This window comes from Chinchilla lanigera, unplaced genomic scaffold (assembly GCF_000276665.1).
Source record: "Chinchilla lanigera isolate Chin_1 unplaced genomic scaffold, ChiLan1.0 scaffold00085, whole genome shotgun sequence".
In the NCBI taxonomy this organism is placed as follows: domain Eukaryota; kingdom Metazoa; phylum Chordata; class Mammalia; order Rodentia; family Chinchillidae; genus Chinchilla; species Chinchilla lanigera.
This window is the reverse complement of record NW_004955486.1, coordinates 3432340-3447026: the sequence shown is the minus strand read 5'-3', so window position 1 is coordinate 3447026 and position 14687 is coordinate 3432340. Positions and strand designations below refer to the sequence as shown.

General features: G+C 41.2%; 1 protein-coding gene across 1 annotated transcript in view; it reads left to right on the top strand.

The window, feature by feature from the left end:
• Kif1b (kinesin family member 1B) overlaps window positions 1–14687 on the top strand; it is a gene marked incomplete in the record, with an annotated part of 137055 nt that overhangs the window by 56819 nt on the left and 65549 nt on the right. Inside the window, 9 exon segments of the mRNA XM_013504249.1 lie at window positions 270–311; window positions 3016–3227; window positions 7022–7101; window positions 8387–8462; window positions 10851–10930; window positions 11350–11456; window positions 12316–12399; window positions 12835–13015; window positions 13128–13200. Of these exon segments, the coding sequence (XP_013359703.1) occupies window positions 270–311; window positions 3016–3227; window positions 7022–7101; window positions 8387–8462; window positions 10851–10930; window positions 11350–11456; window positions 12316–12399; window positions 12835–13015; window positions 13128–13200 (935 nt within the window).

The following is a 14687-nucleotide window of genomic DNA, read 5'->3' as shown; positions in this document are numbered from 1 at the left end:
TTTTTTTTTGGTGTCAGGAATTGAACTCAGGACCCTGTGCTTGCTTGCCAGGCAGGTGCTTGTGCTGCTGAGCTATAACCCTGGCCCCTAGTTTCATTCTTACTGATTATTAGAGCCTGAGTTTAGATTAATGCAGTTTGTAAAAGGGATTATATATTGTATTAACTTTATTCAATGTCCAATGCCGAATACTGCTGTGTTTCCTCTCTGTCTCACTGCTGAACATGAACTCTGACCCTTCTCGTATTTTCCCTCCCGCTTACCTTCAGTTGATCCATTGATCGATGATTACTCTGGAAGTGGAGGCAAATGTGTGTATTTCATGTATTGGTTATTCCAGTACGCTGACTTGCTAATCTGCCTCTGCTGGATCAGCCTTAGAATGAGCTTTGCATGCCAGCGACGCTAACAGGGAAATCCCAGACAGAGCGTGCTGTAGAATCAGTACTTCTGCTATCTTTGCCCTTGTCCATTTAGCAAAGTGACCTTTGAAGAATTTCAGTTTATTTTTTGAGTAAAGTTGAAAGACTTAGGAATTTCTTACTTTTTCCACTCTTCAGTGTTTCTCCATGTGATTAAATTAAACCCAGAATCTCAGATGGTGAGGACAACAGTGATCGTTAGTGTTCCTAATGCACTGTGCCCTCTTCCAGACACCTTGAACATAATTCTCTCCGTTCTGCCACTGTACCCAAGTGATTAGTTTGCCAAGCACCCATGGTTTCTGCGGTCCCAACTTGGAGCCCCTGCTTTTATTCTAATACTTCTTTTACTTGTCCCTGTAGTTCCTCCCTTCATGGTCTGATTTTTTAATAGAAAAATCACTTTCAGTTAACCTTGTAAACACCAGCCTTTGTATAATTAACATCATTTCTAGTTGGCCAGACTGTCTGTGACGGAGGCACTCGGCACATTAGGTCAGCCCTCCGCTCTGCTTATGCTAAGTTGGTCTTCTCCATATTGTAGGCCTCCGCCTGTTGGATGGTTAGCTAAACATATCCCCTTCTTCTCATAAAGGCACTAAGATTTAAAGACTGAAGCGGCTCAAGTATATGCTTGAAATGAGGCTATTTTATAAAGGATCACACCTGATGAGGAAATAATTGCTTATTTTTATAACGCATAATAGAATTACCTTAAAAGACATGAATAAGATTCACACTGATTTTTTTCCATACAGTTAGGGACATCAGACAATAGGGAAATGCATAGGAGAGCCCAGACATAGTCTGATTTGATGGGTTAGGCCCTGCCGATCCCGGAGTGTTCTCATAACACATGTGACTCTTGGACTGGAACAGCTCTGTCTGAGATTTTCAAAGCTGAATGACACTGGTGTGGAAGAGATGCCTTCTCGTTCCTGCTTTGTCCTCAAAGTTGCTGCTGCCAGCTTGTTGCCAGCCTCCGAGCAGCTGTGGCATTTCCTGAGAAACCATGCATGGCTAAGTTTCCACTCCCTATCTGTGAAGGAAGGCGCCCTGAGTACTTCTTGGCTTCCACTTGGATCTACTCTTAATTCCCTTCAGGGCTTGCATGTGTCCACCAGGCCCCCTAACCCCCTGCCGTCCCGCTCCTTCCCACCTTGCCACTGTCATGCAGTGACTGACTTTGCTCTAGCTCCAGTCCCCCTTTAAACACATGCCTCTGCTTACTTTCCTGTGTTCTGTACTCACAGATGGTGGTTTTCAAACTGTCTTGAAGCAACTGCAGGCTTTAAAGAACTGTCTTTAATTAAATAGTGAAGATGAGTAGATCTAGAGAGAACAAATTATATTTTTTCTATTATTTATATTACCTCATATTATATCATTAACTTTTATGTCAATTTTAAGCAGTGTAGGTTTTCTCAAATTTAAAATGAGCTAACTTAAAAATAGGAATGTACCTTTGGTGTTCATTTGAGAAAGATGACTAAACAAGGAAACTATAAACAAATTAATAAACTTGTTGGTGGATTTTTTAAAAAACAAAACTAAGAGTTTGTTTTGTCTTTTTGAGACAGGGTTTCATTATGCAGTTCAGGATGACCTTGAACTTGCTTTGTAGCCCAGGTTGGCCCTGAACTAGCAGCAATCCTCCTGCCTCAGCCTCCTAAGTGCTGGGATTATAGGCATGTGCCACCACACCTGGCTTAGAGGACAAAACTAAGTTTAAAAGCAAATTTACAGTTCTGTTAGAGACTTTAGCAAGTGAAACTCATTCCTTATAACTCAAATATCATACTAGGAAGCAGGCTTGCCAGTAATCCCAGAGTTGCATTGTTATTTGCTTATATTAGCAAATAATCAGTCTTTTTTTTTTTTTTTCCATAATAGGTGAGTGGAAAGTACACCAAAATGTATCAATTTGTTAATTCTTCTTTCCTATTGAGGCAGGTGTTGAGTTCTGAGTTCTTAATTAGACTTACACAGAATTCCTCTCTCATTTCTACAATTACCTGTCTTTTTAAGACGTATTTTAAAAATCTTGTAGCATGCTGAAATCTTGCTATACAAAGGATAATACTAAGTGCTCTGAGTTTTGTTAACTGTAACGTTTCCTTGGAAATTTTTGGCTGAATTCCGTAAAATACTGGCTCAGGCCAGTATGGATTATTATTGACAAATGATCTTTGTTTTCCCCTTACTGTTACAAACCCCTGGAATTTTAAAGCAGTACAATCTGAAGGCAGTGTAGATGTGGGTCAGTAGAATAGAAGAGTGTCATTTGGTGAGAGAGTGCCAGAGTGCCTTTGAGGCCCTGATCACCGCTACCAGATACAGTGCTAATCCATGTTGGAGGTTTTGAGTTTCTAAATTCAGAATTTATTCTTAACCTTTAGGACAGCAGCCTTAAAAAGACGTGTTTTAGAACTGCCATCTAGAACAGTTACAGCTTGTCTCTGTACTGTAACGTGTCTTTGTCTTGGAGCTGCAATGCTCTCCTCTCTCACACTGGTATTCCTTCCTGTCTTTTTTCCTTCCTCTGCTCCTTTCCCTCTTCTTTTCTGCCTTCCCTTCTTTCTTTGTCTCTCAGATCTGAAAGATTTTCAGAACAATAAACATAGATACTTGCTAGCCTCTGAGAATCAACGCCCTGGCAATTTCTCCACAGCGTCCATGGGGTCCCTTACTTCATCTCCATCTTCCTGCTCACTCAGTAGTCAGGTGGGCCTGACATCTGTGAGCAGCATTCAGGAGCGGATCATGTCTACACCCGGTGGAGAGGAGGCCATCGAGCGTCTGAAGGTAAGCGCCTGCTTAGCCTGGATGCAAAGTCTGTGTGTAGCTCCTCAGACAGAAATAGGACTAAAAGTCACTGAAATTTTGACCTCGTACATGAAGAACTCTTTAACTCATAGAAGTGTTCTGAAAAGGAATGTTCTATTTAGTAAGTTAATTTCTTTTCACTAACATGCTGGACCTGACTGAACAAAGATGGTTACAGAGTAACTGATAAATAGATGCGTACGTTGATTTTGGGGTGGCTTGGTGAACTCACCAAGAGAAGTTGTGCAATTATAAATTTAGTTTTAAATGAAATATTTAGTTAGAAACAGTTTTGTTTGAAGGTAGAATTTCAAATAATCATTGTTATGACATTAGTATATAATTAAAATTAAGCTTGAATGTTTAAGAGGCCATACCAAGTTAATTCAGCCATACCTGAAAATGTATCTTCTGGGAGTTCACAGAAAGCCTTGATGCCCTCTGGTTACGATAGCGGAAGGGCTTTCTTTTCCCTCTGTGCTGCTGGTGCATGTGGGGTCCAAGGCCATGGTGCAGGTCACCCACCCAGGGTCTTCCCAGCTTGTTGCAAGCCGTGCAGACCAGTGATTGAGAGCTCTGCTGAACTCTTCTCCATTAACAGTGAACCTAGCTTGATAATTGAGGATGTCACATGCTTTCAGTTCTGTTTTTTGAGTGAGGCTGATAACAATTTTATAGGAAGAATGGGCTTCCAGTTTTTTGTTTGTTTGTTTTGTTGAGACAGGGTCTCTGTATGCAGTTCAGGCTGGCTTTGAACTCACTTTGTAGCCCAGGCTGGCCTTGAACTCACAATGATCCTCCTGCCTGGGTGTCCAAAGTGCTGGGATTACAGGTGTGTGCCACCATGCCCAGCCAGTTTTTCTTTCTTGATCATCCCACCTTTCCACTAGGCATTTTACTCACTTCAAAAAGAAGGTGCTTCAGAAACAAAAGTAATGATCTTGTTTCTTCCTTCAGAAAGTGAGTGAAGTTCTGAATGCCTAGCAAAGGGAGAGGGAGGGAGAAATCTTTCCACTCAAGATTGCAAGCTCAGGGAAAATTCTGCTGCTGGAAAAATTGACTGAGATTTTTCAAAAGATCTCAGTGGAGCCCTGTGCAGGAAGGCGTCTGCGTTCAGGAACTTTGTCACAAGCAGGTACCAGTGACCGCGTTGCTGTGCAGGGCTCTGTTCAGAGCCGGTGCTGGAACTAGGGGGCTCTGTGAGAAGAAGTGAAACCTTCTGCTGTTTAATATAAAGTGTTCTTTTTCTTTGCAGATTTTAAATCTTATTCTTTGCTTATTAAAAGACTTAGTGCACAGATAAGATTACCCTTTCCTTTGATGGTCATCCTGGTATAAAGGAGAAATAATCTCCCTAAATGCAGGGTGGAATTAACTAGAAATAACGTCACATACTAGGAGTCAAGACTTTTAACTAAGCTTTTTAAGAAGTAGGTCAGCCAGCATCTTCCAAATAGCTTCTAGGGAATAGTGGTGTGGTTATTCAAGGAATCCTCCTTCTACCTCCCTACTTCCCATTAAAGCAGAACAAAATCGTATTATTTTAATCAACAAATAAATCCCTCTGCTTTAATTCTCTTTAAGCCAACATAAATGAACTCTTGCATTTTCCCTAGCTTTATTCTAGAGAGAAAGTGACTTCTGTGCAGTGTTGTGTTGGTTGCAGTGCAGTGGTTCACTGGAGCATAAGCGCCTTAGTTCTGCTCACTGTTTGTGAATGGTGAGAACACTTTGGGCGGAGCTGCCGTCAGGGCTGCGGGGCAGATCACATCTGCATCCACACACAGCAGACATGCGTGAGAATCTCAAGGAACTGGTTCCCAAGGCATGACACTGCCAGGGAGAAATGCTCTCGTGGAAAACAAAAATAGAGAGGGGGAATTCATTTTCCTACCAGTTTGTTAGGAAACTTTGCCTCTCTTCATTTTTGATATAAGATCAGTTGTTAGTATGCTAATTTTACACAGGGTACTCCTCCCACTTCATTCCTTGAATATCCTATTTCCATATGTAACATAAATATCTATCTTGATTCCTCTGTGCTGTGTAACTGCTCATTTTAAGTCACAACTCAGAGTGACTTGCAACATATGTATCCTTGATTTGCTTTCCTGCTTAATAAGGCGGGGTCTTGTTTTGTCTTTGTAGTATGGAGGGATTGAACCCAGGGGTGCTTTATCGTGGAGCTACATCCTCCAGCCCTTAAAGTCCTTTTTAAAAATTTAAATGTAGGCAAAATTTTGGTAAGTTCCCCAGGTACCACTCAAACTTTTGATCCTCTGTGCCTCAACCTCCCCAGGGCTGGGGTTACAGGTGTGCGCCAGCATACCGGCTTCACTGAGGCCTAAATGTGGAGCTGCGGCCACTGTGTGCTGGACCTGCTGTGTACAGTCCAGCATCGAGTCAGCACTGTGAGTGCCGTTGCTTCGGCCCAGCCTACAGATACCCTCAAACACCCACTGCAGATACAGGCAGCGGCAAGCGCTGTGCTAAGCAGCCTTAGGGCCCACTGGGACTCAGTGTGAAGCATCCTGTGTTCAGCTGTCTGATGGCTTCAGGGAATGGCCCACGTAGTAAGTGTTTAACCTCTTTACGCATCAACCTCTAAATTGTAATTTTTTATTTTTTTGCAAACCCAGGGGTTTGCACATGGTAAGCCTGTATTCTACCATAGAGCTGCATCTGGGCTCTTTTAAAATATTCCTTTGAGCCTGATGCAGTGGCGTAGGCTTGTAATCCCAGCAGTTTGGGAGGCTGAGGCAGAAAGATTGCCAATTCCAGCTTCACCCTGGCAATTTAGGAAAACTCAGTCTAAAAATGTAAAAAAGGATGGGATATAGCTCAGTGTGGAGGCCCTGGGTTCACTCCCCAGTACTACAAAAATAAATACATACATAAATAAATTCTGTTTCGAGACAGGATCTCCCTAAACTGCCCAGACTATTCTTGAATTTGTAACCCCTGGCCTCAGCTTCCCAAGTAGCTGGGGTTGCATTTTTACACTACCATGTCCAGCTTTAATCTGCAGTTTTTAAATGAAAAATGTTTTTGATTTGTCCTGCGGATTTCTCTCCCTTCTTAACTGAACCATCAAAAAGAAATTGGTCATGTGTAGTGGGGCTGTATATAATTATTGAATGAATAAATCACAGTATATAGTAAGTTCATCAAGGAATCATGTTTTAGTTCATATATTTATATATGTAATAAACAGTAGGTGACTGGTAAATTGTCACATCAGCGGTTACATGAAATTGTTACTAAATCCATCCATCTATCCTGGTTACTGGGTCCTGTTTAGGGAGGGAACTGTGGAATAGTGAAACCACTGTGAGATGAAAGCAGTTACTTTCTTCTGAACTTTATTCTTTTATAGAAGTTGTCAGAAAAAATATCTTGCATTTGGGGATGTTAGTATTACTTTCTTCCATTTACACACACGTGCACACATACAGACTTGCTATTCAGGTATTTTTATGAAGACTTAAGAGTATTTATATGTCTAGGGCTGACTTAGTTTTAGGCCTAATCTTTATGGTTCTCACAGTATGTATTATTTGAAGATCCTTATTGACTTCTGGGCTGGGAATATAGCTCAGTGGCACAGTGCCTGCCTGGCAAGTACAAAGTCCTGAGTTTGATTCCCAGTACCAAAAAAAATAAAAAGAATTTATTGACTTTTGCCTCATATCCTCTGCTTCTTGCCTTCCCTCCTGGCCATGATACGTAAAATTCAAAGATTCTGCCACTTTAAAGGTGAACTTCTTCTTTAGGAATCGGAGAAGATCATTGCTGAGTTGAATGAAACCTGGGAAGAGAAGCTTCGAAAAACAGAAGCCATCAGAATGGAGAGGTCAGAATGTTAAAATCTGAGAATGTACCTAAGTTTTCTAGGAAATTTGGGTTATTTGTGTGGTAAGACAAGATGAAATAGAAGTTGGGTTATTTGTGTGGTAAGACAAGATGAAATAGAAGTTAAAAACAAAACCTTGCCCGCTAAAGCACAAAAGAGAAACCAGCCTGGCTAGGAACTTGTGGCATGGGATTTATACTGTGATGTAAACCACATATTTAAAGATTCCTGAGGAATCCTCTGCTCAATGGTTACCGTACTGCATGTTGTTGAGGATCCATAAAAATGGAACACATTGGGTGAAACAATTTTTTATTTGCTAAAACTAGGCTGCCTTTGACAAAGCACTCTTCTGACTACTGTCTTTTAGAGTTACCTTTTTAAGAACTTCTTTGCTAAAAGGTATAGTTTAAGTTACAAGAAACCAATTCCTGTCTTTCCCCTTCATAGAAGTTGAGTCAGAAGTGAATTCTACTGTACAGATACAGTAAATACAACAAACAATAAGAATTTGTTTTAGCTGGGTGCTGTGGTGCACACCTGGTTTTCCAACTACCCAAGAGGCTAAGACAGGAAAATCATGAGTTTGAGACCAGCTGGGCAACTTAATGAGATATTGTCTCAAAATAAAAAGGGCTGGGGGTTTAGTTCAGCACCCCTTGGGTTCAGTTCCTCAGCATTGCTCCCTTCCTGCCCACACCTCCCAAAATATTCTTGTTTATTTTAGAGATTTTAAAGCAGGATTTTTGAACCAAGAAGAGGGTGGACGTGGGAAAGAAACCTTGGAGAAAGTCACATTTGTAGACCATACTCTATTTACTCAAGATACCGAGAAAGGTTCTAGAGAAATAGTTCTTCCAAACAGATGCAAATAGGTGTCCCTTTTGCTTTTTCTGTGTTAGTAAAGGTCTTGTTTATGGCTTAGTATCCATCTCCACAACAGAAGAGACAAACAGTGTGGTGGGGAGGGACGTGCTGGGGGTCAGTCCTCCAGCCTTGACTGGGCAGACACTCTGCACCGAGCTCCGTCCCCAGCCCCAGAGAGAGTTCCTGTCAGCGTAAATAAAACTTCAACACAGGAACATAATTGAATTTATTTTAAGTGTGCTGTGTCTCATAAAAATAATTTCTTGTTGATAAAATAAGCACATTATCCCGTATTTGCATTATCCGCTGTAGCTGTGGCTGGTTGTTTTTGCTTTGCTTGCGTTAGTTCCCACCTCACACGAGGCCGGTTGAATTGGCACTCAGGAGCTGATGTTCGCATGCACTTGTTCTCTTCTAGAGAGGCCTTGTTGGCTGAGATGGGCGTGGCCATTCGGGAGGATGGAGGAACGCTGGGAGTTTTCTCACCTAAAAAGGTAGGGAGGCAAGTTGTGAAACTCAACCAAACAAGCACTGTTTGGGGTTAGGGGTGCGGCTAGATGGCAGCCCATTTGCCTGCCATCCAGGAGCCCGTGAGCGCAGTGCCCAAACTGCCCTCCCAAGCCCCCGAAATAGTAACACTTGTTTGATCAGTGGGGCCCTTCGTGTCTTTCAGAGATGGCCTTTTCTCCTCCGCTTTTAGCTTGATACTTGGCTTCATGTCGGATGTTTCTGATTTTATCTTTTGTGTAGTCTTCTAGTACAAGGACAGCCTGTTTCTAAAATACCTGTTGTGTTTACAAAAGAAAAAATCCATGGCAGTAAATCTGCAACCTTTGCCACAATTTGTGCGTACAGTCATCTCATCGTTGCTTTCTCTTAAATTCCCATCCTAACGTAGCACATCTTGCTTCAGTGTGACCACTCTTTCTCGAGAAAGTCTCCAATCCTGTTCTGTAACCTTTTTCAGCCAGTTTCAGCTGTTCAGGTTTGTGTAGAAAAATACTACTTCCATGGTTTGTGTTGTTTACAGGTTTGTACTGAGTAAAACTGTTCTAGTCCTTATCCTTCTAGATTCTGCTATTGTTTTCAAATGATTCCAGTAGTTACTGTCCTACTTATATAATTATAGTAATAGAGTAGTTACGGTTTGGTGCCTTTTAGCTAATTAAAATAGATACTTTCTTTTGAAAAATTGAGTAGCTACTTCGTTATTTTGAATGCTAGAAAACCAATATCAAATCATTTTTCTGTTTATGTACAGTAATAGAACATATATTATTGATGTAGAAAGCATGTATCTCATACCGCTAACAAACGGTTCTTCCTTTCACATGGCCTCAAATAGCTGGTACAGACTTTTAAGCACCTTCATGTGTAGATTCCAGCCATGATTTCTCCTAAGGTGGGAGGAGCAGGGAGTGTTGAATTAGTACTTTGGATACAGTACAGGCTTTTTGTAAGGACTTTTTTCATTAGGGGTTTTTATTATGGTCAGATTTAAAAAAATAAATCCCAATGTGTCATTTTCAGCTGAAAATACTGATTTAAGTGCATTGTAGATACGTATTATAGAACTGGAACAATACTTCATGTTTATATAAAGATCAGTGTTTTTCACAGTTTAATAGTTTTTCTTTCAGTAATACACGTATTTTCTCAGATATATTACAGTTGCACAGATGGTAGGTGTAGGTTTGGTAGAGTGGCTTTGCATACGTCTGAAGGCATTTTATAATGTTCAGTGCTATAAACTGGGAGGGGCTGGGAGGTAGCTCAGTAGCAGAGTGCTTCCCTGCTGTATGTGAGCCCTGGGTTCAGTCTCAGCGTGCACATGCGTGTGCATACACAATTTGGGGGGGGAGATATTTTTAACAACTTGTAAAAGCATTACAATATTCAATATGCATTGTAAGTAACTTGACAGTGTTGTGATATACACAGTATAGAATTCCGTACTGAGATCTTTGCTTCCAAAGCTTCTCTTGCTTCAATTTTGCTCATCTTGCTTTTTAGCTTTCTAGACTCCCTCAGAGAGGAATGTAACATGTCCAAACACGAGATTCTCTTAGACATAGGTCAGGACCCTGCCCAAAGAGGGTTTGACTTTGTCAAATCAGCTGCACCCCGTGCTACAGGGGCAGATGCTAGCGGAGAATCAGGACTTTGTAATTTCGGTTTAACTGTTGGGCAGTTCCATTTCTTTACCCCCTCATCTGACTTCTTTTGTTTTTCCACATTTGCTGGCACTATCTTGAGTAGATTTTGGCCCCAAGACCATGTGACTTATTTTTGGATTCCAGTGGGGTCTTTTCACCAAAAAAGGTTGGTTTTTAAAAAGATTTTAGAAACATTAGAATTAGATGAAGAGTATTTTTAGAAGATATTTATATTACTGGGTATAAGTAATTTTAATATTTAAAAAATTCCTTAAAGACTAATAAACTAAAGTCAATGCCTGGGCCCATGGAAGAACTGTTGAAAATTATAAAGGGAAGTGGCAGGGGGTGTGGGGACATTTTAATAAAAGTAAATGAATAAATCTTTTTTGAGGTTTTTGCCCAGGCATTTACGGAAATTGTAACCCATCCTGAGAACCAGTGTTTTAGTTTTTCCTTTGTGCTTGCTAAGCTTGAATCTTATCAAGAATTGGGTCCTAGTCTGCATCCCAGAACTCGTGTTTTTAAATAGACCGCATTGATACAGTTTGGGAAGGCCTGAAGAGAGTTTTCTCTGCACTGTGGAGTTGTAACTACTCATAAAACCCCTTCTTCAGAGCCGGTGGGAATCTGCAGAGCCTGGGAAGCCGGGCCTCCTGCAGGCCCTGTGGCTGCTGCAGTGCTGCGGCGCCTGGCTCCAAACTGATCATTTCTAATCTGTTTCAGACCCCACATCTTGTTAACCTCAACGAAGACCCGCTGATGTCTGAATGCCTCCTTTATTACATCAAAGATGGAATTACAAGGTATATTAGTTTCTGGTTTTGAGAACTTAATATTTTTCTTTGTCCTAGATGATTAAATAGCTGAAGGGAAATTGTTGAAATGTTTTGGTAACAATTTGCTGTTTCTCCTGCCTGAAACAAACTATCTTCTCTGTTTTTCCAAATCGTGTGTCAAATTATGTGTCAAATTATGTGTCAAAGTGGAACCACTTAAGAGAAGACCCAAAATAAATTTTTTCTTCCTTTTAACAGCTTGTATGAATTCATAAGGGAGACTGACCACATGTGAGAATAGAATTTGCCATCAAAAGCTTCTGATACAAAGAGGCGATACGTTTTTTGTATATACCAAAGGCTCTTCTCGGGGAGAAAGCAGTTCATTGTTTGTGAGTGCTCTTTGTGCCGGAATTTCCCTGGGAAACACTTTCTCTTGTGTTCAGGGTTGGCCAAGCCGATGCTGAGCGGCGCCAGGACATCGTGCTGAGTGGGGCCCACATTAAAGAGGAGCACTGCATCTTCAGGAGTGAGAGGAACAACAGTGGTGAAGGTAAAGTTCCTGGCTGGAGCTTTTCTAGCAACTTTTGCTTCCTATAGTATGAGAAATCCTCAAGACTTGGTATTCCCTGTCTCTGTTTGTGCTTTTTTCTCACATAATCTGTTATCGTAAATGGAGAAACCTGGGCTGCTTATGAATACAGGGGCAGACATAGCTGCTTTACATGAAAATAACGTGGACAAAAGGAGCCCTTTTGTAACTGCCAGGAACTGAGCAGGACATGGGCAGTTAGGATTGGACCGGAATGTTAATCATTTAATAGAAAAAAAGAGAAGAATAAATACTGTGGGTACTGGGCGATTTGAAGAACTTCAAGTCTTAACCCTGTAGAATTTATTTTTATCTAAAAGGAAAGAAAAAAGTCAGTCTTGATTTTTGCCCAGGTTATTAGCCAAACAGCAGCAATCTAATGGTGTCTTGGGACCTGACTTACAGTTCTTCCTTAACCAATCTTCAGTTCCTTTGTTTTCTTAGCATATAATTCTTTTGTAACCAAAATAATGTACTAGCATTTAATCTTCAGCTTCTGGTTATTACTTATGTCCTATACTTAAGGTTTCTGCTGTATTCAGTTTTATTGACTACGCTGTCAGATATTTCTTCTATTCTTCTGCTGAGATTTGTCACATTTATTTAAATGTTTCATCTTGGCCATAGCCCCTGATAGCCTCATACTGGGATTTGTTCTAAGTACCCTAAAAAGGAACTATCTTCCTTACAGAGATAGATGCTTCGGCCCCTTGTGTGGTTGTAGGAATCTATTGTAGTTCCCTTGAGGCTTGATAGGAAACTGCTTCTCTTTATGTCATCCTGGTGGGCTGTGGTGATGACGTAAGTTTGTGTTCCCCAGTTATTGTGACTCTGGAGCCCTGTGAGCGCTCGGAAACCTATGTGAATGGCAAGAGGGTAGCCCAGCCTGTTCAGCTCCGCTCAGGTGAGACTGGGAGGTGTTTGAGGTTTGCAGCAGTGTACATGGGGCTTGTGTGAAATTTTGACTTTTTTAAACAGTGATTTCTTCAGGGCCATGTGGGATAGCATGTGCCTGTAATCCCAGCTACTTTGGAGGCTGAGGCAAGAGGATGTGAGTTTGTGGCCATCTGGGCTGTCTAAAAACTCTGAAAGAATGAAATAATGGGGGAAAGAGTATTTAAAATTGATCAGTCGCCAGGTGTGGTGGCGCACGCCTGTAATCCCAGCACTCGGGAGGCTGAGGCAGGAAGATCGTTGCTAGTTTGAGGCCAACCTTGGCTACAAAGTGAGCTCAAGGCCAGCCTGAACTGCAGAGCAAGATCCTGTCTCAAAAAAAAAAAAAAAATAAATAAAATAGATCAGTCAATGATACCTTACTCCTATTTTTGTTTTGTGCTAGGAAATCGTATCATCATGGGTAAAAACCATGTTTTTCGATTTAACCACCCGGAGCAAGCACGGGCTGAGCGGGAGAAGACTCCTTCTGCTGAGACCCCCTCTGAGCCTGTGGACTGGACATTTGCCCAGAGAGAGCTCCTGGAGAAACAAGGGATCGATATGAAACAGGAGATGGAAAAAAGGTAATGGGCAAAGTAACAAGCAGCCCAGGTGACTCTGTTTTAAACATACCATTTATGAAACAGTGGTGATCTCACAATTCTGTTTTGTTTCTCTTTTTGCTTTTCCTTCCAGGCTACAGGAAATGGAGATCCTTTACAAAAAGGAAAAGGAGGAAGCAGATCTTCTGTTGGAGCAGCAGAGACTGGTAGGAGCCTCCCCTGAGTCTGCTAACATTAGGGAGGGCAGCTGCTCTGGCCCCATCCCAGTTCACAGTTGAGTTTATCAGACTCACTGGTGCTGTACGCCACTCTTTCATTTCCTTAGCAGAGGACTCAACCTCCTGGTAGCTGTAGTCTGAAAAACTATCTGTAGAGCCTCTTATGTCTGAAAGTCACATCTTTGTTTCTATCACAAGTGAGAGTTTTTTTTTGAGGAAGTAGAGTTTTTCTGGTACCTTTGCCTCTTGGTAGTGGTTTTTGAATCTGCATCAGTGGTGGTCCTTTTAATGATAACGACTTTGAATGTTGAATTTGATGGAGTTTGCCTTGGTTTTGTTTCTGATCACTTGATAGTACTAATTCTCTGCTCTTGGGCTGACTTGGGGTTTGTTCTTGTGCTGGGAAGATTTCTTTTTTTTTTTTTTTTTTTAGTTAAACTGTGTCTAAAATGTTGCTGCACAGTTGCATGTGTTAATCCTTTTCTCTCTCCCTGCATGGAGTCTGAATTCTCGGTAGCATGTGTGGTAACAGTGGGAGCAGGAGCCACACACCCACCTCAGGCAGGAGAGGGGAGCTACTGTCCTGTGGGCTGAGAAAGGCTTTGGGATGCAAAGTCAGCTGAGGGTCCCAGCTGTAATGCTAATGGCTTTAGCATTTTATGATGCTAACTGACTTTTCAGGGTTGACAGAAATGGAATCTCACGAATAAGTAAATTGATGTATTAGTAGATTTTCATGTTTAAAAGCAACCAGTTGGTTAACAAAGCCCTGGTGGTAAGAAGTCTTGGGCATTCATTTAATATACCATGGAAACAGTTTAGGAAGTTCTTCATATTTAAAGATTCATGGTCTTTTTTGAAGATAAGGGGGTACTAAAGAGGAAGTTTCTTTCTCGAACATAAATTATAGCATGTAATTAAACAACGCTGCTCTATGCTTTGGAGAAGAAGCTGCTATGACATAATGGGCCAAAAAAGCCAAGGACTTGAGCAAGAAGGGCAGCTCAGCTCTTGAGTGGGCAGTGAGTTTAAACCAGTTAGTTCGGTATCTTGGAAATTACCGTAAAGCCTCCACAAGTATGGACTGTAAAGATAGAGAGCTGGAGACAGATAATGCCAGTGTGACAGGCAGAGTGTCTCCATGAGGCCCCATTGGCATTAGCTTTAATGAAAATAGATTTAGCTACCATATGATTAGGGCTTAAAAGGTGTGACACACGAAGGAGCCTTTTATCTTAGGATGTAGTTTAATCTAATAACATGCCTCTGACGATCTGTGAGAGATGAAACGAGGACAGGTGTAATTAAGCTCTATTATTAACAATAGCGTCTCATATTTGTATAGTGCTTAATAATTTACAAAGAGCTTTAACATCCATTTTATTTGATCCTTAAACAACCCTCCTTGGTAGGTGTGTATGTAAGATTCTGTAGTATCATCCATAGTTTATAGTCAAAGAAACTAAAGGCTAAAA